Below are 22421 nucleotides of genomic sequence, written 5' to 3' on the forward strand. Positions count from 1 at the left end.
ATGAAGTGAATACATGGATGGGCACTTGCCAATAGTAGGCTATTATCCCACTGGAGAAAATTTTACAAACCATGATCGGTTTGGAGGTGGGGGGAGCCAGGGTTTGGAGGTGAGGGGAACCTTCTTGCTTTACTATCCTTATCCTTCAGCATGTAGAGTTAGATCTCGTAGTCATAGTCAACTCTGTAACAAACAGCCTCGAAAGGACCACAAGGTCTGTTGCTGTTTGCTTTCCTTTGTACTCCTTTGTACACATCGGTCCTCAATATTGTCAGCCCATAACTTTCTTTAGTTTCTCCCCATAGCATTTAATACCCTTATTTGCATGGATCCATATTCTGAACAATTCGTTTGTTCCGGCCACAAAAATATTAAAAATATAGAATAGAATCCCCTTACAATTTTCTATTATTTTGCGTTTGAACCGAACTGAAATTTCTCTTACCTCTTCTTATTTGTACCGAAAGGGAGAAAAAGCTTTATTTTAAGATGGATATAAAGTTATTTAATTTGCATGGTATTTTTGTGGGAGAACATCAGTTTCTTTTGTTATTCGAATGTAAAAAATCGTAAACATCATTCGCGAGGTCGTCGTGTTTGTTGTGTTGTCGTTAACGGATCATTAGTCTAAGTAACGCACAGGTAGGGGTGTTGTACTGATGCATACGAGGTTTTGAATAGGTATACAGTATAGTAATGTATTATGTTACGAGATTCCCAACACGGTGTTCTTGATTTTGTTGAAATGGCGATGTTATTACCCGCCCAGGTTAGGACTGCTCATACTTTGGTTCGAGGTTAAAGGATCATTACCTTTGAAGTCAGGGCCCCCAATGCAATTATCTATCTATCTATCTATTGCCAGACGCCTCAATCCCGTTTGGGGTGGCCACAAACAAATCGCCTCCAAGTCGCCCTGTCCCCCGCCATTTCACTACCCTGCTCCCAACTCACACCCCCCTCTCTCATATACCAATTATGCTTACACAAATCAAGCTTTGCGACTGTTGAACCACTTGGCTTATACCCTAAAAAGATGTACTATTGAAGATCTTGGATGTAGGTCAGTAAAGGCCAGCTTTTAGGCTTCCCAGTAAACTTAGGCTAGTAACGGTAGTAGTTTGCAACAGTGGACTTTCGTCACTTCATGACAATTGTTTGTGAACCTAAGCTCCTACACCTGCATCTCTGGTCAGTGCATTATTTTAGTGAAATTTTTAGATCAGGGTAGCCTGTAGAAGATTGAAAGACCTGTGAGGCAGCCGTTTAGTTAAAACAACACTGCCAGAAAAAGAGAAATAATACGGCTTATCAGTTTTTGTGTTGATGGATAGAACAAAGAAAAAATGCATTCTTGAAGGTAATCCTTAAGGAGACACAGAACCACATAATTTTGAAGATTTCCACAGTTTCCCATACCTTAGCTGTTCATGGGAGTCATTTCAGTGTTTTTTGACTGCATTTTCAAGTTTCATAGCTTATTATTTCATTTAGAGGTGGTGAAAAACATGTAAAAAGGCAGTGCTCGATAAAAACGGATGCCATCTTGAGGTGCACAAGACAGACAGATGCTATCTTGGAGCATCATTTTTGAACAATATTACCCTTATTGTTGCCTGATTATTCAAACCTAACCTGTATTTTTGTAACAAGCCAATCTTATTTATTCATACCTAACCTAACCTGTTGTATGCAGTGCTAACCAAACCAAAGTTATCCTAACCTATCCCTCATGTAATCAAATTTTCCCTGTTTATTGATGGATCCTCTTCATTCTTGAAAAATGCACTTCTGTACGTTTTGTATGGTCACTGAATTATTTCAGGGGTAGGTAAAAATATTTTTAAGGTTTATAAATGGTAGTCCTACAAGTATGCGTCCTTTAGGATTACTGATACTAACTTAAAAATTAGTAACTGTTAACTTAGCCAATTACCTTTGCTTATTCTTTGTTTGTAACTACATTGCCTTAATTATTTTGCTGTTTCCTTTTTGTTGCTGTATCTTTTTTTCCTTTTTTACCTGTTGGTAAAGTTTTGCTTTTATAAAACCACAGAATTTCAAGTGTGCAGTGTATTTTTCAATGCCTGATGTTTTGCACTGTTTTTACCTTCACCATATATAATAAAAATAAGTCATTTTTGCAGCATCCCATGAATCCTGCAGTCAGAATAATTTAGAATAGAAAAAAAAATTATTACTGGCATAAAAATATAATTTCAATCTAATGTAATGCAGATCTAACCTGTTTATTCTTTGGTACTATGCATCTTAGAAACAATTCTAATTTACCTCTGAGAACGGCTGCAGTGTGGTTGGTTAAGATTCTAAGTTACAGTTGGTTGAAACTTGTAACAGCGTTTATTTCTGTCAGAAAAATTTAGAAGAAAAGAGTCCCAGAATGTAGATCCCATGGTTATGGTTATACAGAATACTACTACTGTAGTGCCTTAGCTAACTTATTTTATATTTTGACCAATTATTTAATTTCAGGCAGTTAATAAAGGAAAAGGAAACTTTATTTCTTTCTCTTTCTTATATATATATATATATATATATATATATATATATAATATACACACAGGTATACATGTACTGTCTATGTATATATTTATATGGTACTGTAGATAGATGGTTAGGAATGGTTAGTGAAAATTTTTTATTCACAGACAAAGTACAGTATATAAATTTATAACAGTGCTGGCTCACAATATTAGTTAGGAGAAACATGAGAGAACAGGATCATCCAATTCATGATTGAGACTGGCAGAATTGGTGTAAACAAACATTGCTGATCCAGTCCTTCCAGTCTTTTCAGGGGTTTTAATTCGGGTACAGCAAAAAGTGAGTGTAAACTTGTGGACACTGAACCAATTAATATTTATTCCCATTTATTGCCTTTTTTGGGTACTGGGGAGTTTCATTATTGCAGTTGTTTGGCAGACCAGTTAACCACAGTCAAGAATGTTTGATGTTATTGGAATAGACTGGTACTGTATTTATGCTTGTCACTGCCATTGACACTTGTATCTTTCTTGGAAGCCATAGCTAGGATTAAATGTAAGTAAAACGAGATAAGAATCAGTAAAAATGAAGGGATAACCAGAAAGATATCCAGTGTAAGCAATCCAAGTGAAAACGTGCCACACTGAACACAATCTTTGGCCAGCTGGTAAACTAGTTTGGCAGGTGTGGGAGTTTTAAGTGCTCTCTTACAATTTTGTCCAGATGAAGAGAGGTGTCGGACCATCCATTGCTGGAATATTAGTGTGTGTATGTGTGTGTGTGTGTGTGTGTGTGTGTGTGTGTGTGTGTGTGTGTGTGTGTGTGTGTGTGTGTGTGTGTTTTTTTTTTTTTTTTTTTTTTTTTATACAGTGTAGGAACAGGTAATAAACTACTAATATGGGGTACGTCACTGTCTTTACTGTCAGTAGTAGCTCCTAGCTAACCAGGCTACTGCATTGTCTGTAGGCTGTTCACTAGCTACATGATTTCCTCATCATATATTATTATGATTTTTCACTCCAGAATTTTCAGTTTTCCTTAATGCCATTGGATCCACGCATTTTTTATTTTATTTTTTCTCTATTAAAAGGAATGTTGCAGTTTCTCTCAATAATTCATTCATTCATTCATTCATTGCCAGACGCCATGTATCCCAAACGGGGTGGCCAAGGGCTTTGAGTTAATTGTTTTACAGGGAGGGGCACTAATCCTCCACCAACCCCACTCGACACGTAGGGAGAACGTTATGCCAACAGCATCTGGTGTTCCCAGGCGGTCACCCATCCAAGTACTAACCAGACCCAACGTTGCTTACAATAATTGCATATAAAAAAAACAGTACCTGTACATTTTCCAGTGTGTGTATACCCAGCCACACCATACTGCACCAACTTTTGTTGTCTTTTATTTTGTTTATATATATTTTTTTATTTGGGTCAGTTGCCTGCTTGAAAATGTGAAGTACTGGTATACCGGTATCAAAGGTCTGAAATGGTCATTGGAAAGCTTTTGAAATTTTGCATTTTTTGGCCCCAGAATCCTGTACAGTATCATTTGGGGCAACAAGTTATTGCCAGTTGAGTGATTATTACAATTAGCTTTATATTTTCATTCCAAAGACTGTGGTGTCATTTCTTGTTGAAAAAACAAGACAAAACTGCGTTCACCAAAGGCGATTGTAAAATTAACTTCAAAATAGGTCTGAATTAATGGCTCTATAAATTACCTCTTGCAGAACATTCACAAACATAAGCTATGCCCCAGCACAGAAGGCAACATGCAAAATTATGATGCTATAAATTGTGAATTTGCTGTACACTGCTATACTTTCACATAGTGATTTATATACGTTATTGTTTCAGGTGCACGCCAATTCACTATGCATATAGCAGTTGAAGGTTGCTCTCATGGGGAGCTTGATACCATATATAATGCCATTGGGCGGCTAGAGGAGATTCATGGCTTTAAAGTGGACCTGCTACTGTGCTGTGGAGACTTCCAGAGTGTCCGCAATGAGTTCGACCTCAAATGCATGGCCTGCCCCATGAAGTACATGAGTATGCATGATTTCTACAGGTATGCAAAAGCAGCTCACAGTTATTCTTATTGTACCACTTCAACATGGTGTAGCTCCTTGCAAGATATGGAGTAGAGTAACTATGTAGAGTGTCTACTGTATTTGCTTTTCTAGTTTTATCGGCCTTTGGTTGATGACTGTACCAGGCTAAACTTTAGATTCAACAATCTTCAGAAAATCAAAATTATTCAGTTATATTTCTGAAATACTGTACTGTACTGTCTTACCATATTCAGGTGGTAGTAGTCCAGGGGGCTTATCCTTCATAACTTATGAATTGTTAATATTCATATGACCGTAGCATCATACATTACCGCTACTCTTGTCTGTTTCTTATATCCAGTCTGAAGTTTGAAGCCAGCATGCATGTTTTCATTCCAGATTAGTTTGTATATCCATGCCCATGCGTGGAGAAACAGTTTCCCGGATTTACCTTGTATCGGCAGATGTTTATACAGCAAAGTACCTGGTATTGCTCGATTTTACCAGTGTATTTCATACTTTCTGGCACACACATTTTACCAGCATCTACTTATCCCTTGTAGTGTTTCAGTCGCACTGGGCTGAATTCATTACCTTCATTAGGGTTTTTACTTGAGTGGTCACTTTATATCACCACTCAGTCTCCATCCTTATCTATCAGTTTCCATTGCCACCTTAGCTCCCTACATTATTAGTACATTAGACCTACCTGCATTACAACTGTACTACCACCTCTGGTCTTCTAATTACATAACCCATAATCGAGACCAATCTCAGTAGAGGATATGGCCCTGAATACAGTGTATCTTTAGTAGAGGATATGACCCTGAATTCAGTGTATCATAGTAGAGACCAATTAAAATTGAACTTTTAGCATTTCCTGAAGTTAATGATGTAACAGTATTGCACAGTAGATACTGACCTGCAAATTTATGTACAGTATCCATATTTCAGCATGGCTTTGCCCATCTCATACACATAAACAGTAACTAGTTTTGATTAAGTAATAGGCCTATACGGTACATATTTTGGTTTTCATGGAAAATCCTATTATGAGGAAACTGTATGGGCAAAATTGTGGCACATTCTCTCTCTCTCTCTCTCTCTCTCATATATATATATATATATATATATAGTAGCAGCCGTGGCTCAGTGGGTTAGGGCGCTCCGCTCTGACTGAAGGGTCGGAGGATCAAATCCACACAAGGGTCATTGGTAGACATCAGGAAGGGGATCCGGTCATAAAATGCTACATGCTCCAGTCCAAAGTCCTCTACCCAGGGGCAACGCCTTAGCCCTTCGGGGATACCTGGCGTAAAACCAAATTATTATTATTTTTTTTATTATATATATATATATATATATATACTGTATATATATATACTGTATATATATATATATATATATATATATATATATATATATATATATACTGTATATATATATATATATATATATATATATATATATATATATATATATACTGTATATATATATACTGTATATATATATATATATATATATAGATAGATAGATAGATATAAAGGTAGATAGATAGATAGATGGATATAGGTATACAGTACATACACTCAACCCCCTGCTATCGCACCTAATTGGTCACAGGAAACGCGCGTGATAGCTGAATACGCGATAGCTGAACTGAACAATCAACGGGAAAAATTTCTAATTGGTTTTCGGTGGCCCATTTCTCTAACTTTTAACCACTTTATGCCTACGATTTCCTGCCAGTCTCTCCTCTAACATGAAATAAATCATTATTATGTTACTAATAATAGTATAATGAATAAATGAACAACATAAAAGGCCATCAAACTTTTATAAGGATTACGGCTTGGGTGGTTTGATGGGTTCCGAGGCTTGGGAGTGGCTTAGTTGCCACCAGATCTCTTTGGCTGTCTCCATTTCTTTAGTGTCCACAGCTAAAGGGGGTATCACATGGTACCTTATATCAGGAATGGCTGAGGAACATTTATGTGGAACAAAACTTGGACGCTATCACACACGTTCCTCACACTGTCGTCAGAGCCCCGTCTCAGTTGTAAACACGTGATTACTTTATCGACATCACAGTTTTTTCGGCATAAGAATTATTAACTCTTTATAAGGGTTTCAAAACGATTGATATTTATTCTAAAATACAATATTAATAAGTATTCAGTGTTAGGCTAAATTTGAATGCTGTAGTATGATATATTCTTTCGAGCCGAATGGGTTTTGGTCGCTATTTTGCCCGTCGTGTCCTCGGCAGGAATCCGTTCAGATGCATTCCAAATGCCCGTGCTTTAATCGGGAATTTTACCACATTATCATTCCGATTAACCATCGTATCCTCTGCAGACCTCGTATGAAGTGCCGTGTGAATGAGTTTCGCTTAGCCTGTCTTCAAACTCGACGTGTGATAGCTGTCTTGGGGTGCGTGATAGCATGTATGGTTGTGCATTTGATGTGTGCGTGATAGTAGATAAGCGTGATAGCTGAATGCATGATAGGAGGGGGTTGAGTGTACAGTAAGGTCAAGGGTTACCTCGGAGTTCTGTTTCTGAGACATGTCGTAAGTCGATTTTGTATTTAACTCGAGTTTCTGACTGTACATCATACAGTTATACCTTACTGGTATGTCAGTGCATGTGTGGACATTTCAACCATACATCATGTAGTATACTGTAAAATAATATTCTTATGATAACAGGTATGTATAGGTATACCTCGATATACGATACCTCTGCGGTAGATGCAATATCCTGGCTTAATGATGGGGGCGGAAATAAGGCGGCCCTCCACATTCGCAGGGGAGGACACAGATCCCCGCGAATGTGGATTTTCTGTGAATGTTTAGTGCACCCTCCCATAAATGCCTCTACGGCCGCAAATCGCCCCCTGTGAGCAAGTGTGCACATACTGTACCTAATGAACCATATCTGGGACCTGAAAGCAGCATAAAATATCACAAATAGTCATCAGCTACATATACTGTATACCCCAACTTCTTACTATCATAGCCATTAAATTCAGTCTTGGCTCCACAGAGGGGCAATCTGCGAGACCCACGAAAGTTGATTCCGTGAATTTGGAGGACTGCCTGTACCACCATACCCTGCCTAACGATGGCCAAACCCTGGTTTAACGATGGGTTTTGATTTTTTTTTTTTTCAACCAATTTTTATGATTTTTTAGACTAAAATTGAGTGTTTAGGTTGATTTATAAACTGTCTTTAGACTTAGATTAATGTGTTTTAGCTATTGGTGGGGTGAACATTGTCATGTTTGGGTATGGTTTACTAAGCTTGATTTTTTGCATACTTGTATTTGAAAGTTTTCAGATTTTATTTGTTGGTTTTAGTGAGTTATTTACAGGTTTTAGGCTTAGGTTAGCTTCTTTTACAGGTGTTAGGCCATTTAGATTGGCTTTAAACTTGTTTTTGGACTCATTTGGGTGGATTTAGGACTTGGTTGGGGGGAAACCCAAGGCTCAAAGACTCATCCCTATACTTTACCTGTTAAATCTACCCAAAGATATGATACCCTGCCTAATGATGGGTTTTAACATAACCAATTGCATCGTTAAACCAGGGTATACCTTATGAAACACAGACTTTTGAACTTGTGATTTTTATTTAATAAAAAAGGTGCTATACTCCACCACGTCACCCCTCAAGAGCCTTTACTGCATCACGGTTGTGGTGGTACCGACACATGTTGTCGTTGTCATGGCAATGGTGGTGTCAGATGATTTAGGCAGCCTCTTCCTCACCATTCCGTCGTCTTCACACTCGTGCACACTGCCAACACACATTTTATTCCTTAATACTAATGTACCCAAGCAATTTTGTTACTCTGTCATACAGTAAGCTTCACTGTAGATTATTGCCTATTAAAAAAAACATCAACAGTTACATCATTACTTGTTTGATAATGTAGGCATTGTAAACATCAAGTTTGATGGTTATTTTTTTAAAATTTATTTATTATTATTTATTTATTTATTTTTTTTTACTCAGAGAACAAAAGTATTTCTGTGTTTGTTTTATCTGATTGATTAATGAAGATGCTAAAGTCAATGTAACACATAGCTTCTGACAACATCAACTTGACGCGTTACTGAGGTGATGTTTCGGAGGACACTGCATCGGGAGAGTCCGGGGATGAAGCTGGGGATGGGGTTGTGGCTCAGTGTTCAGTTCTCTTGAAAAACTGGAGAATCAAAGACTTCTTAGCGGCATATTTCCTTTCATTGTAGATTCGACAATAACAGGAAACTGAATCCTCCACTGTCCTTTAATCTTTGGTAAGACGCTCTGCATTTGGGTCCTGGTCTTCCAATGCAGCCAGTACTTTCTCCAGGAAGTCAGAAGCGTTTGCCATTTCTTTGATCTTAAATTCTTGTAGTGGTTCTGTCTCATAATTTTCTTCATGATTTTCCATTTGTTTTCCTAGTTCTTGTAAATCTTCGTTGGTCAACTCTTGGTCATGTGATTTAGTAAGTTTGTTTGTGACACTCTAATCTATATCAAGATTTAATTTGTTGCAGTGTTTCATACAGTTGCGTTTGACTGTTTACACTATCATCAAACCCATTGAAGCCATTTACAAGATTAGGGCACAGTTTTTTTCCACACCTTGTTCATGTTTGACTATGTCACCTCAGCCCAACACTCTAATGTTTTTGACGGCACTGTAGATGTTAAAGTCTTTCCAGAATTCTTTGAGCGTTTATTTTCCCATCTTCCATTGCTCGAATTGCCTGCCTGAATGTTTTTCTCAGGTAATAAGCCTTGAACGCTTGTATCACTCCTTGGTCCATGGATTGTAAGGTGGATGTTGTGTTTGGTGGCGTAAACACATCATTCACAGTAAGGTGCAGCTCTTTCAAGCTCAGAGGATGACCAGGAGCATTATCGATAATGAGCAGTGCTTTGAATGGCAAAGTCTTCTAAGCACAATAGTGTTCAACCTCAGGCACAAAGCACTTTGAAAATTATTCAGTGAAAAGTACACTTTCACCCAGGCCTTTTTGTAATTTTTCCAGATGACTGGGAGGGTAGCTTTAAGGATGCTCTTTAGAGCACTCAGATTTCTGACTGGTACATGAGTAACAGTTTAAGTTTTAAATCACCAACACAGTTACCCCCCTAAAGCAACGTCAGACGCTCTTTGGATGCTTTGTGCCCTGGCATGACACTCTCTTCCTTGGCAATGTAGATCCTGTTCGGCATTTGTTTCCAGCTTAATCCCATTTCGTCCACATTAAAAGTAAGCTCTGGAATGTAGCCTTCCTCTCCTCAGTCAACGTCTCCAACTCTGTAACAAACTTTTTTGCTTCTTCGTCATTGCACTGGCTGCCCCTCTGAAAATTCGTCTACTGGTTAGGTTTCCTGGAGCCTTGAATCATGTAAACCATCCCTCAGAAGCCACAAATGTCTTGCAAGTTTCCCCCTCCTCGCCATTTTCTTTCTTGAGGTTTTGGTAGAGTTTGCATGCTTTCTCACAGATCAGTGGGATGCTTTCAAAGCTAGTATTCTGCTAGATGGCTCCACGATTAGGACTGTTTAAAAAACATATTTTTCTTTGTTAAATATCAACATTGTTGTGTGAAACTGTGGATCATGGTAATGTCATATACTGTAATATAAATAATACAAATAGAACACGTATATATAACGTAGCGTGAATTGTTTATTTTTATCAAAAACAGAAATTAAAATATCATTGATGGCATATGATGGCGACTCGCCCTTTCAGTGGTCCTATATTACAGTATTTAATTTCTGCTACATTTAATGCAAGTTTGGTTCATAATACATTGTTTGTTCAGGCTGTGAATTACACCTAGTGGGTATCTTGACTCATTCAGTCTCTGTGTGGGCAGAAATATAATGTTGAGTAAATACTGGGGTTCAACATTCTGCTCACTCCCTTCACTCATGCACACCACAAGACAGTCCTGTGTTTAATTTTTTTCACGAGATTTGTTTTCAAAACAAACGCACAGGGACTAATGCTTAAAATAATTTAATTTAGACCACTTGTGGTCTGGTTAGGTTAGATGAAGTAAGGTACTGTAATTGCTTTGGAGGGTCTGAGGGGCAACATGGGACTGTCTTGCGGTGCGCGTATGTGAAGGGAGTGAACAAAATGTTGAGTTCCAGTATTTACTCAACATTAAATTTCTGCCCACATAGAGACTGAATGAGTCAAAATACCAACTAGGCTTAATTTACAGTCTGGACAAACAATGTATTAAGAAGCTAACTTTGCCATAAATGTAGCAGAAATTAAATAATTAGGGCCACTGAAAGGGCGGGTTGCCATCACATGCCATCAGTGATATTTTAATTTCCGTTTATGATAAATATACAATTCATGCTACGTTATATATATGTGTTGTGTTTGTATTATTTATACTGTATCACGATATATGACAATACTGTGATTCACAGTTTCACACAAAAGTGTAGGTATTTAATAAAGAAAAATATGCTTTTTAAACAGTGCGGGGAATATGTTTGTCCTCATCATGGAGCCATCTAGCGGAATACTAGGCTTTTCAGAAGCACCCCATTGTTCACTTAAAGGCGTGCACTGTTGATCATTGTCCTTGATCCACAGCATTAATAGGTGTTCCATCTCCATCAACAGCCCTGATCTTTGTTTGGTAATCACAGTTGATCGCATAGGAGTTGTGCTTTTAAAAATGAGACAAGATATGATTCTTGTCTTTGATGATAGTGGTTACAGTTGTCCGACTCATCCCCAACGCATGCCCAATCGCTGATGCCTTTTCTCCATCTCATTACGCTTAATAATGTCCACTTACTCACCTAATGTGATGGTCTTTCATTTATTGGAATCATTATTGTCACTAGGAAGCTTTCTTTTAGGCATCATTGAATCTGGATTGCGAAAAACAAACACAATCATCTTGGTAACAGCATATCAGATGGTGGTAGCGGTGAGAGTGAGACTGATTGGTGGCAGTGAAACGTGAGGCAGGAAAACACCAGAGACATCTCGCGGCAAAGAGCAACACTTTAAAACCCATTCTTTATGTTTATTTCTTGATTTTTTAATTTTATAAACTTCCTTGTAGTGGAATGTTTTAACCTTGAGTTTGATGTAAGTAGAGAGTGATGTAATGTGGGACCTTCCTGTATATATATATATATATATATATATATGTACCTGTACTGTATATATCATGTACTCTGTAAGTTATTCTTACCAGAATCAGTTGAATGAACTTTTAAAGATTTTTTTTTTTTTTTTTTTTTTTTTTGGTGGGGGTGGGGGGGGTTGGCAGTTGATTTCCTTAAGATACAGTTTATGGGTTAATACTGTACTATTCCTTCCATGTTTTTGCTTCACAGTTGGTTGTTGTTTCTTGAACTTTTCATTGGCCTGTATCTTAACCTTTCCAAAAGTTCTTTTGACTCTCCATTGCACATGTGTATTCAGTCTTTCTCTGTATTCTAACCTCCCTAGGTATCTTATTGAAAGGTTTACATCAAGCCCTTTTGTTTTCACATGTAGCAGTCCTAACACTTTTTCTAAACAAAGCAGTGCCCTTCATTTTCTTGTCTTGATTTTCCCATATTTCCACCGCAGAACTATTTTATGTACTCTCTTTGACCCGTAAGGGCTGTTGTACCTGATTGAATACTGAGAGACCAGAGACATAAAGATTGAATGTCTTCAACTGCTTCAGTGCTTGAAAAAGTGCAGACTTCCTGCATACTAAGTTCTGCCTACAGATCACTTCCATAGTTAACAATGTCTTTTTAATTGGCTTCATTGTTTTGTCAGCCACCAGAGGTCTCGGCAGCGTATACTTTTGGGGACAGGATCTGATGTCAAGTACCTCTTCCTCAAACACCCATATTATCGGTACTTCTTGCAATATAGATGAAAATACTGTGGTGAAGATTTTGATGAATGTAGCTAGCAGAGATAATGAAGATTATGTAGTGAGCAAGAGTGTGATGGACACTCTACAGACCATACAGAACAAGGCCCTAGAAATAATCATAGGCTGCACAACTACTACACCCACAGACCACCTACACCAAGAAACCAAAGTCCTCAAAGTCAAGGATCATCTAGACATGAGAGACACCCAAATTCTTGCCGCAGCCTCCACAAACCCACACCATCTACTACACTACATGGCAGCACATTCACACACACCAAGGAATATCAGAATAACACCCAGCACACGTTATCATACACAAATACTGTCATCTCTCCTCCCTTGCCTACCTCAGACCTGCTTCCAGAAGCATATCCATACTCAAGTCACTTGCTGCTCCATTCAGTCACTCAAAGACATCGCACAGTTGCATGCATGGCCTCCTGATATCCACCTTCTGAATCGTATATCCCTTGTGAGGACAGGGTCCACCTCTTGAGTTATCAGAAGAGGCTGGATGACTTCGTCACTGATGCCTGTCCAGGATGCAACACAGCACCCCATACTATTAAGCACATTATGGAAGACTGCATTGCACACAATCACCTACACCAACAACACAACATACACTCTTTGAGAGCTCTGTGAGAAAGCCCGGTCTTGGCTGTGGCCTTCCTTAGGGACTCAGGGCTGTTGAGCCAGACTGCCTAGGGAACGACTACTACTACTATTACTATTCTACATCCTCGAAAACATGCCTGAGGCCGTTATCTGCTGCACCATAACTGGATGCTTCACACACTCAACTTTGGAGATTTGTTGTATCAAGTTGATTGAACTTGTTGCATTTTTAGTGATGATGTATTCATCAATAATTTCACATCATTTCTTGGCCTTGGAGATATCTGGTTAATTATTTTGTTGAACTTTATCCCTTGAATTAGGGTGACATCATTTTTAGCTTATTTGTGCTGCTACCAGAGCTGTGTTGCACTGGCTGTTGTGCCACAGTGCAAGCCAGAACTTTTGCGGATAAGAGTGTGAGGGGTGAATGGGGGGTTGTCACGGCCCATGTTGCAATTGGAACTATTTGGAGAGGTGGGTCTCTCTTGTGACACTGGACAACCATGAAGAGTTTAGATCCTGCCTATGTTAACCAGTAAAAGAGCTTTACTTACAGGTATGTTTTTCATCGCATGTATAGTAAGTGTAGCTGGAATTAAAACAGGATGAAAATGAAATATATGTTACAGTTGCATCACCATATCAATTAAATGTTAAGTTTTCACATAATGGAAATAAAACAGTCTACGAATTTAAAGTGCACATGTTGAGGATTTGTTTACTGTCATTTTCCCTTGAAGATCATCCTTCTGTGTCATATGCTGTCTGGGAACAGCCCATCATATCACCTCCATGATGTCTTCATGAGTGATTATCTGGCCATCCTGTCTTCAAAATTAGAGGAATCAGAGGAATCTTGAGCAGGAAGGCACAGAGTTTGTTGTGGTTCTCTTTGAGCGGGAAGGCTCATGGGTTGTGGTTCTTCGATACGGCTTACATTTTGGTTACATGATTTTCATAATACAGTATTAAGGAAACCCAAATTTACAATTATATATCATTTAAAAATAATATTTCAAGAAATTATGAAAACTCTTGTCAGTGATGTAAAAAGCACAAACACGACAGTATTCTTTCCATTGTTGTATTTAAAAACAAGGGTATTTAAAGTGAAGATGCATATTCATGCCTCTAATATTTGGGGGTGGTTGCACTACCCCCACTAATCCGGGACCAGTCTTTAATGCGTAGGCCTGGTGCAACACAGCTTGATTTTATTCAACTTAGGAAAGGCTTGTGGTGCATAAGGGGTATTCTGTATTGAGGCTGTGACTAACCCCTCCATTTAGAAGAGTTTATTTTGTACATGCTGGATATAAACAAGAGATAGAAGGGAATAATATGGGGAAAATAAAAAATACCCCCGGGATGAATGGGTAAATTTGCATCTTGGTGGACAGGCAGGCTAAAAAGATTGCCTGTTAAGAGGTTAATGTTCATCCCGTTACCTACCACTACAGCTTTTGTATGTTCGTCCCACATTCTTCGTCTAAGACACTGTAAAGAATGTGAAGGAATATTTTGCTGGACACAGTAAAACAGTAGCTAGTGCAAAGCAAAAATAGTTAAACTTTAATTTATACCATCCCCCCCCCTTCTATCCTTATATATATATATATATATATATATATATATATATATCAGACCAAGTATAATGTAAGGAAGGTAGATCTGGAAGATTTAAGTCGTTTGATTAAAGTCTAAGTTGAATGTAGTCATGTTTCATTGTACTCTTGTGCTGTGACTTTCTGTAAGTTTTAAATTTTGTAAAACTATTAAGACAGTGCACAGCAGCCCTCCCCCCCCCCTTTTTTTTTTTCCCCCAATAATTATTACAGTAATGCTTCTAAAGACAAAATATGAGACAGCCTGTTTATTGTAAAGTACTGTTAGCATTGCTCCTCTCCAGTCAGTATTTGTCTCCCACAGTCCCTGTCCCCTTTTTTAATGTGTCTTCTTTCCTTCATGCACTTTTTTTTTTTTTAATAGTGATAAGCAGTTTGCAGTGAAAGTTGCCAAATGAAAGTGAGCAGATGTTGCACAATAAGGTTTAACTTCTTGAGTAAGTTTTTTTTTTTTTTTCCAAACAAATTTAATCTGCAAGGAAGACACTCCCCATAAGGCAGGGATGAAACACAGTGTCCATTAATTCTTTAAGTTTGGTGAAAGCTTTAATTTTACTCATTTCTACTGCTGTATGGTTTTCAGGAGAGCATCTTTAGTGAAAGTGTTATTTAATCATCATCAGACAAATTTAATCTGCTAAGAAGAAATTCCCCATAAGACAGGAATTAAAAGCAATGTCCATTAATTCATTAAGTATGGTGAAAGCTTTAATTTTGTTCATTTCTACTGCTGTTTGGTTTTCAGGAGAGCTTTTATAGTGAAAGTGTTAATTTCTGTATAAATGTATAGTATCTGTGTTTGGATATATAAATTAGATTACAGGTAATTGGTGCTTGACAAGCCTCTTGGGTAATTAGGATTCTAAATAGTCAAGTGCAGGTATGTTGATAACTAAACACACTCTTACATACAGTGCATAGTTATGCAGTTACTGTTATACATCTCAGTTCTTCAGTATTAACATCCTTCTATTCTTCAGCTTTAAAACTTATTACACTGTCTTTGCTTATAGTTAGAACTGTTTATTTTATGTAGCAGTTCAGTAAATTTTTCTGTCTTCAGTCTCAACCACCCAAACTTTCTTCTTCAGTTATTACTGTACTTATGATATCCTTTGATAACACTGAATTATATTTTGCCACTTATTACAGTACATATCATACTTCTTGATATACAAGAGCTGTTCAGAAAGTATCTGACCTTAGACTTTACAAAAATAAATGGCTAACCTGTTGAGCAAGGACACTAATCTCCCTCAAAGTAGGCCCCTTCTGACTTACCACTTATTGCCCAGCACTCTTTCCACTGCCTGAAGTATTTTTCAAAGTCAATTTTAGGTATCTCTTGCAAGTGCTTCGTTGTATTTGTCATGCTCTCATCTCTCGGATGAATGTTACACAAGACTGTTGGAGTGTGCAAATCATGATCCAGACTTTCTGAAGACTGTTATCATTGGAGATGAGACTTATGTGTATGGGTACGACCCAGAAACCAAAGCACAGTCATCCTTGTGGAAGCATGCGGGGTTGTCTTGGCCAAAAAAAAAGCACGACAGGTCTGCAGCAAGGTGATATGCACTCGCATGTTGACAGTTTTTTTGACAACTGTGGTGTTGTGCATCACGAATTCGCACCAGAAGGTCAAACTGTGGACAAACATTACTACGGGTACCTCAATGTTATCCGTCTTCTTTGAGACACAATTCACTGGAAGAGACCAGACCTTTGGAAAGCGGCAAGTTGGAAGCTGCACGATGACAATACCCCTGATTTAGGATTTTATGGCCAAGCACAATATCCCGCAGGTCTGTCAGGCTCCCTACTCACCAGACATGGCTCCGTGCGATCTATAGTTATTCCCCAAGCTCAGAACTCTCCGAGGGGTTCCCAATTTCAGACGAGAGAAGAGATCATGACGAATGCAATGAAGCTCCTGGAGGAGATACCAAAAACCGACTCTGAAAAATGTTTCAGGCGAAGGAAAAAACGCTGGGCCACGTGTGTCAAGTCAGAAGCGACTCTTTGACAGAGGATTAGTGTCCTAGCTCAACAAGTTAGCTATTTATTTTTTTTTTAGAACCTAAGGCCAGATACTTTCTGAACAGACCTCTTACACTAAAATGTTGCATGCCCTCTCTAAAATTTTTATTTTGTCAGTGACTCTTCATTGAATGACAAGCCAAATGATTTCCTGTAAGCAAGAAAATCATTTAGCCAGTATGCTGAGTAGTAACCATATAACCAACCCATACATGTTCCCTATATGTCAGCAATTGTGTTTGTGGAGGGTTAGTGCCCCTCCCCATAAAACAGCTAACTAAAAAGACAAGCAACATGCTTTGGACTTATAGGTGACAACCAGTGACCTGACAAGGGACACAGTGAGGATGGTAACATGGAATATGAGGGATGCAAATGATGAATTCAAAGATTGAGAGATTGTTTAGGTGCTTGAGGATGCGAAATTGGACATAGCCTATGTGGAATGACTGAGACAAAATGGAGAGGTGAGAGTGTGAGAGTGGGATTGAGAGACTAACTATGAGAGTGTTTGTGAGTGAGGTGGAGGGGGGAAGAAGGAGGGGGAGACCAAGGATCAGATGGGAGTGAGGTGGAGGGGGGGAAGAAGGAGCAGGAGACCAAGGATCTGATTGAGGGATAGAGAGGTATGTTTGTGAGTGAGTTGGAGGAAGGAAGAGGGAGGAGGAGACTGAGGTTCAGATGGAGGGATGGAATAGAGAGGTGTATGAGGGAAGGGGGTGTAAATTGTGGGGAGGGCAGCAAAATGGCAGGGGATGCGGTGGCATGGAGGCGATTTGTGTGTAGCCACCCCTTGTGGGATTAAGGCATCTGGCAATAGATCGATAGATAGATGGATAGGTAATTATTTAATATAAATAATGTCATTATCATCATTGTCATAACCCAGTTTTGCACATTTATATGGGACTGAGAAATCAAGAACATGTCACTGATTTCAGTTCTATTCATTCATCACTTCCTGCTCAATTTTGAGCATCTCATTTCTTACCATACTTGCTGTTATGCTCACTTTAGACTTGGACATCTCTCACTGCCCACTGAAAACTTTTTCTTGCCTTTCAGCTTGGTTTCATGCAGTGCAATGACAAGACTCCTTTCTTTATTATGTTGTCATATTAATTTAATTGCCTTTCCTGTGTCTTTTTGTGTATACAGTATGTCCTGTAGTGGCAGGTTAGTACGAAGTTCCTTTTCTTTACACTGTTTTCTTTGGATCTTTGTCTTGGGGAGGATGGAGTGAGATTTTCAGTCTTCAGCCTTCCAGACAATAGATGGCTTGGTACTTGAGGGAAATTCAGTAGCTGCACTGGATTTTCAATATCCAACTGTAATGTTCCTGGGCATGTGGGGTGTACTTTCTCTGGATTAAACTCTGGTTTCCTTCTCGTAGAAGTTGACTAACCAGGGCGGAGAAAAATGAATAACTCTGTGGCAGTCCCATCTGCATTTATTAATGAATAAGTATTCAGTGAATTATAAATGTTTTTCATATTGTATTTTGGGCTTACAGATATCACTCAGGTGAGAAGAAAGCCCCAGTGTTGACGATATTCATTGGGGGCAACCATGAAGCGTCTAATTACCTGCAAGAATTCCCCTATGGAGGGTGGGTGGCTCCTAACATTTACTACCTGGGCTATGCCGGCGTAGTCAGTGTCGGTGGGCTGCGTATTGGGGGCCTCTCGGGGATATATAAAGGCCCAGATTACCTCAAGGGGCACTTTGAAAAATCACCTTATACTGAAGATTCAAAGCGCAGTGTTTATCATGTTCGAAACCTTGAGGTGTTTAGGCTTAAACAGGTGAGGTCGTTATGGCCATGTGAGGAACTTGGTTTTACTGGTGGTGTTCTGTGCTACCATTATCTGTTTTTGTGTCTGAATACAGTGTCTTTATCATCGTAGCCTTAGTAGGACCAGAAATCATGCATGAAAGTAACTTCTGTTAGCCATAATGCTTCACATCCTGAACCATAAAACAGTAAGCTCCCTTTGTTCTTGAACTTTCCAGCTTTCCATTGTTTTATTTATTTATTTTTTCAGGGTTATAATATCAGTGTTAGTATGAAGTTTAGATCATTATTGTAATAATATCATTTTGCGTAATGAAAATGGCAAAACTGGATGTTTGCTGTCTGGCATATTGTTTTATACGTAATAAATAGGACTGATATTTCATTGATTCCATTACCATATACGGTATCAGTGTCCTTTAAGTTCAGTTAGGGACAAAACAAAGTATGCTTACTGTACAGTTCAGTGCTGATTTAAATCTATAGGTTGCTTCATTTTTATCTCTGTGTAGTGTATCTTAGAAGTACTGTACCTTGTATCTTGAAATTATACCGGTCCACTGAATTGTACTCTGCAAATAAGATATGATGACTTACAGAGATTAACATTTTTCAGTTAAGCGGTAGTCATGATATCTTCATGTCCCACGATTGGCCTCGGGGAGTGTACCACCATGGCCCCAAGGAGCGGCTGATGAAAATGAAGCAGCACTTTCGTAGTGAGATCCAGAACAGTGCACTTGGCTCCCGGGCAGCTGAAGACTTGCTCAAGAAATTACGGCCTAAGTACTGGTTTTCAGGTCATCTCCATGTCAAGTTTCCTGCTCTTGTACATCACATGGTGGGTACTTTCATTATGCTATCTTGGTGTACTTATTTTTTTCAGCTAGAGCTAGCTGAAGCAATGTGCAGAATTGATAGGCAATTAATTTTGTAATTTTTGTTGGTACCAGGCTAATAATTGCCGTCTGGCTTGGTACAGTAGACCCTTAGTTTGTAAGGCTAATGTATCCGGGAATTTTTTCCACACAAATTGCGCAATTGAAATTCATGTTGTATGGCTGATTTACTTATTGAAATCCCTCCAGTATTTTCAAAGTCACCTTTTGGTCCTTTTGAAAAATTTTAACCCCTTCCTGATCATATCTGACATTCATTGTAGTTTCGTTTTCGTTTCGTTTTTAAAGGCTCCAGCATGCTTGCATGTGTCGGCCTTGGTCACCTAATGGCGGCTCTCCACACTGCACGATCCATTGCAGCCTCCCTGTTCAGTCCCTTAACCCTAAGGTCACACTTAATGACCTCGTCCCATGTCTTTCTCGGTCTACCCCTCATAACCCCACCCCCAATATTAACACTTCTCACCTTCCTCACCCAATTATCATCCCCCATCCTCTCCACATGTCCAAACCACCTCAATCTACCTCTCCTCATCACAGCACCAATACACTCCAGTCCCATCCTACCTCTCAACTCTTCCATCGTAAACCAAGCCCATCCAAGCCTTGGACCCAGGGACTCACTGCACATCCACCTAATCGTTGTCATTTCTGTACGTCTGAGCCGGCGAATATCTTCCTTCTTCACTGCCCAGGTCTCACTACCATACAGTATTACACTCCTAACACATGCAGCATACAAAGACCCCTTAGCATGTAGGGAGAGCCCTCTCAATGTCAGGAGATTCAAGAGCTCCCTGAACATACAACTTCTAGGAACATCACTGAGCATTAAGAAAGGTTAATAAGAGTGTCCAAACTGGTAAATAAGTGGTGATCACTTACCGTGATGGCACAGAGCGATGTTTGGGTGTTAGGGAAAGGAGTATTTTCAGATGATGACTTATCTGCCAAAAGGTAGGTGAAAAACCTTTGGTAGCTTAAAGTAACAAAACATGTAGTTGAAAGAAGAAAAATTCATAGTGAGTGGTGGCAGTGAGGTGCAAGAGACAAAAGGCAGGTGGCAAACTGTGTGTGTGTGTATGTGTGTGTGTGTGTGTGTGCGTGTGAGTGCTCGTGTGCATGCGAGCGTGCGTGCATGTGGGTGTAAACAGGCCATTTCACATCCTGTGATTTCAACCTTGTTGATTTATTACCATTTGTTTCTAATGAATATTAGTTGACAGAAGAAAAAGTACTTACTGTAGCGAGTGGTAACAATGAGGTGAGAGAGATGAGAGGCAGGCAGCAAGCGATGTGTGTGTGTGTGTAAACAGACCATTTCACATCTCATAATTTTAGGTGTGTGGAATTTTGGTAGGTGGGGGCGCTCACCATCCATTCACTCGATGTCGTGCTGCTCTCAGATGTCTGCCCTTTCCTCTCCTCCATCCTTCTTTCCTTCCATCGTCTTCTGTCTTTCCTTCATTCGTTTCTCGTTCTTCTGCCTATGAGTGACTTTACACTTCCTCTTCTGTCATTCTTTCCTTCATTGTTTCCTCTTCTTTCTCCCTGTGGGTGACCCTGCATTGAATGACAAGCCAAATGGTTTCCTGTACACCAGGAAACCATTTAGTATGCTGGGTGGTAACCATATAACCAAATTTGTCACCAGGTGGTTTAGTGGGTAATTACGGCGCTCCAGTCGGATTGAGCCGGTGAAGGTTAATATCCAAGAGATGGTTGGGGTTTATTTCTCATGTAATGCTACTCAGGGATGAATGAGGCTGGTCACTCTCATCTTAAATGTCAGGACCAACTTGCCTAGCCCTGGGCTCCTAGGCCTCTTATGGGACAGTGTAGGATTGGATGATGGATGGATGTAATTATGATCATTTGTTCTAGCAAAATCCTACAAAAAGACTGTTTTTTTTATACACATACAGCCACGTCTCAGTGTGCGATAGGGTTACATCATGTGAAGACTCGTTGCATATTGATTTGTCATATACAGTAGAGCCTCAGTATAATGGACCTTAGTAGACTGGATATCGGATTTAACAGACACTATGAAGGCCACTGGATTTCTGTCAGCTGTAACAAACAATGTCCATTAAATGGGGCAGAATACATGTGTTTCCTATCCTTATTGCTCCACCCTGACCTGTAATTTCCCTCACCCCATCATGATTGCTGAGTTGCAATAACAGACTATAGTAATACAGTAGCTACTGTACTACTCATGAAGAAGTGGTATGACAAGGACGTGAAATAAGCTGCAAAAGGGTGAAAGTATGGGCAAAGTTAGTGTAATATGGGTATAGTTTTTATTTTTAGTACTAGAACATGCTATAGTATTCATTTATTTTCAAACATGCATGAAATCCCACTTTGGCGAGACCATTGGATATTACAGATTATCGGCTTTGTTGGATCCATCTTTCCCCCAATTAATCCATTATAGTAAGGGTCTGTGTACTGTGTTTGATAAAATATGCTCAGGGTGAATACATTGGGGTCAAAGGCTACTTAACCTAAAATCTCAAAAAAATATTTTTGCAACCCACCTGAACTGTGTCTTAGGCCAGTCCGAGTTGTCACCAGGGGTTACTCCCGAGGTTGAGGGACTGCCGGAGGGCTTAGACGATCCTTGCCAGGCATGTTTTCCAAGTCACAAGTTTCATTATGTTGCACAAAAAAAGCTGTCCACTTAATACCGCACACTGCACTATTTGTTGTGCACCTACACTCTTATTTGCTGATAGCAGTCGTGTTTCAATGGCTGTGTATGCATCAGACGGAACAAAGGGAGCCAGTCACAGCCAATGTAAACAGTGGGCAGCCATCGTGGCTCAAATGTTTGACTGTTGGCTTGCACAGGAGGCACTGTGTATGAATGAGATTGTTATACGCAACCACCACAGATATCACGTAGGTAAATTTTGCAGTCATTAACTTGGAACTGGGTACA

At 39.2% G+C, this 22421-nt stretch overlaps 1 protein-coding gene across 1 annotated transcript in view; it reads left to right on the top strand.

Moving 5' to 3' along the window:
* The first annotated feature begins 590 nt into the window (after nucleotides 1–590).
* ldbr (lariat debranching enzyme) overlaps nucleotides 591–22421 on the top strand; it is a 34708-nt gene continuing 12877 nt past the window's right edge. Inside the window, exons 1-4 of the mRNA XM_080277794.1 lie at nucleotides 591–642; nucleotides 4368–4581; nucleotides 18291–18582; nucleotides 19189–19413. Of these exons, the coding sequence (XP_080133920.1) occupies nucleotides 4385–4581; nucleotides 18291–18582; nucleotides 19189–19413 (714 nt within the window). The 5' untranslated portion in view covers nucleotides 591–642; nucleotides 4368–4384. The remainder of the gene's footprint in view (nucleotides 643–4367; nucleotides 4582–18290; nucleotides 18583–19188; nucleotides 19414–22421) is intronic.

This window comes from Coenobita brevimanus, chromosome 71, assembly GCF_032717465.1.
Source record: "Coenobita brevimanus isolate Jiangsu-jjx chromosome 71, ASM3271746v2, whole genome shotgun sequence".
In the NCBI taxonomy this organism is placed as follows: domain Eukaryota; kingdom Metazoa; phylum Arthropoda; class Malacostraca; order Decapoda; family Coenobitidae; genus Coenobita; species Coenobita brevimanus.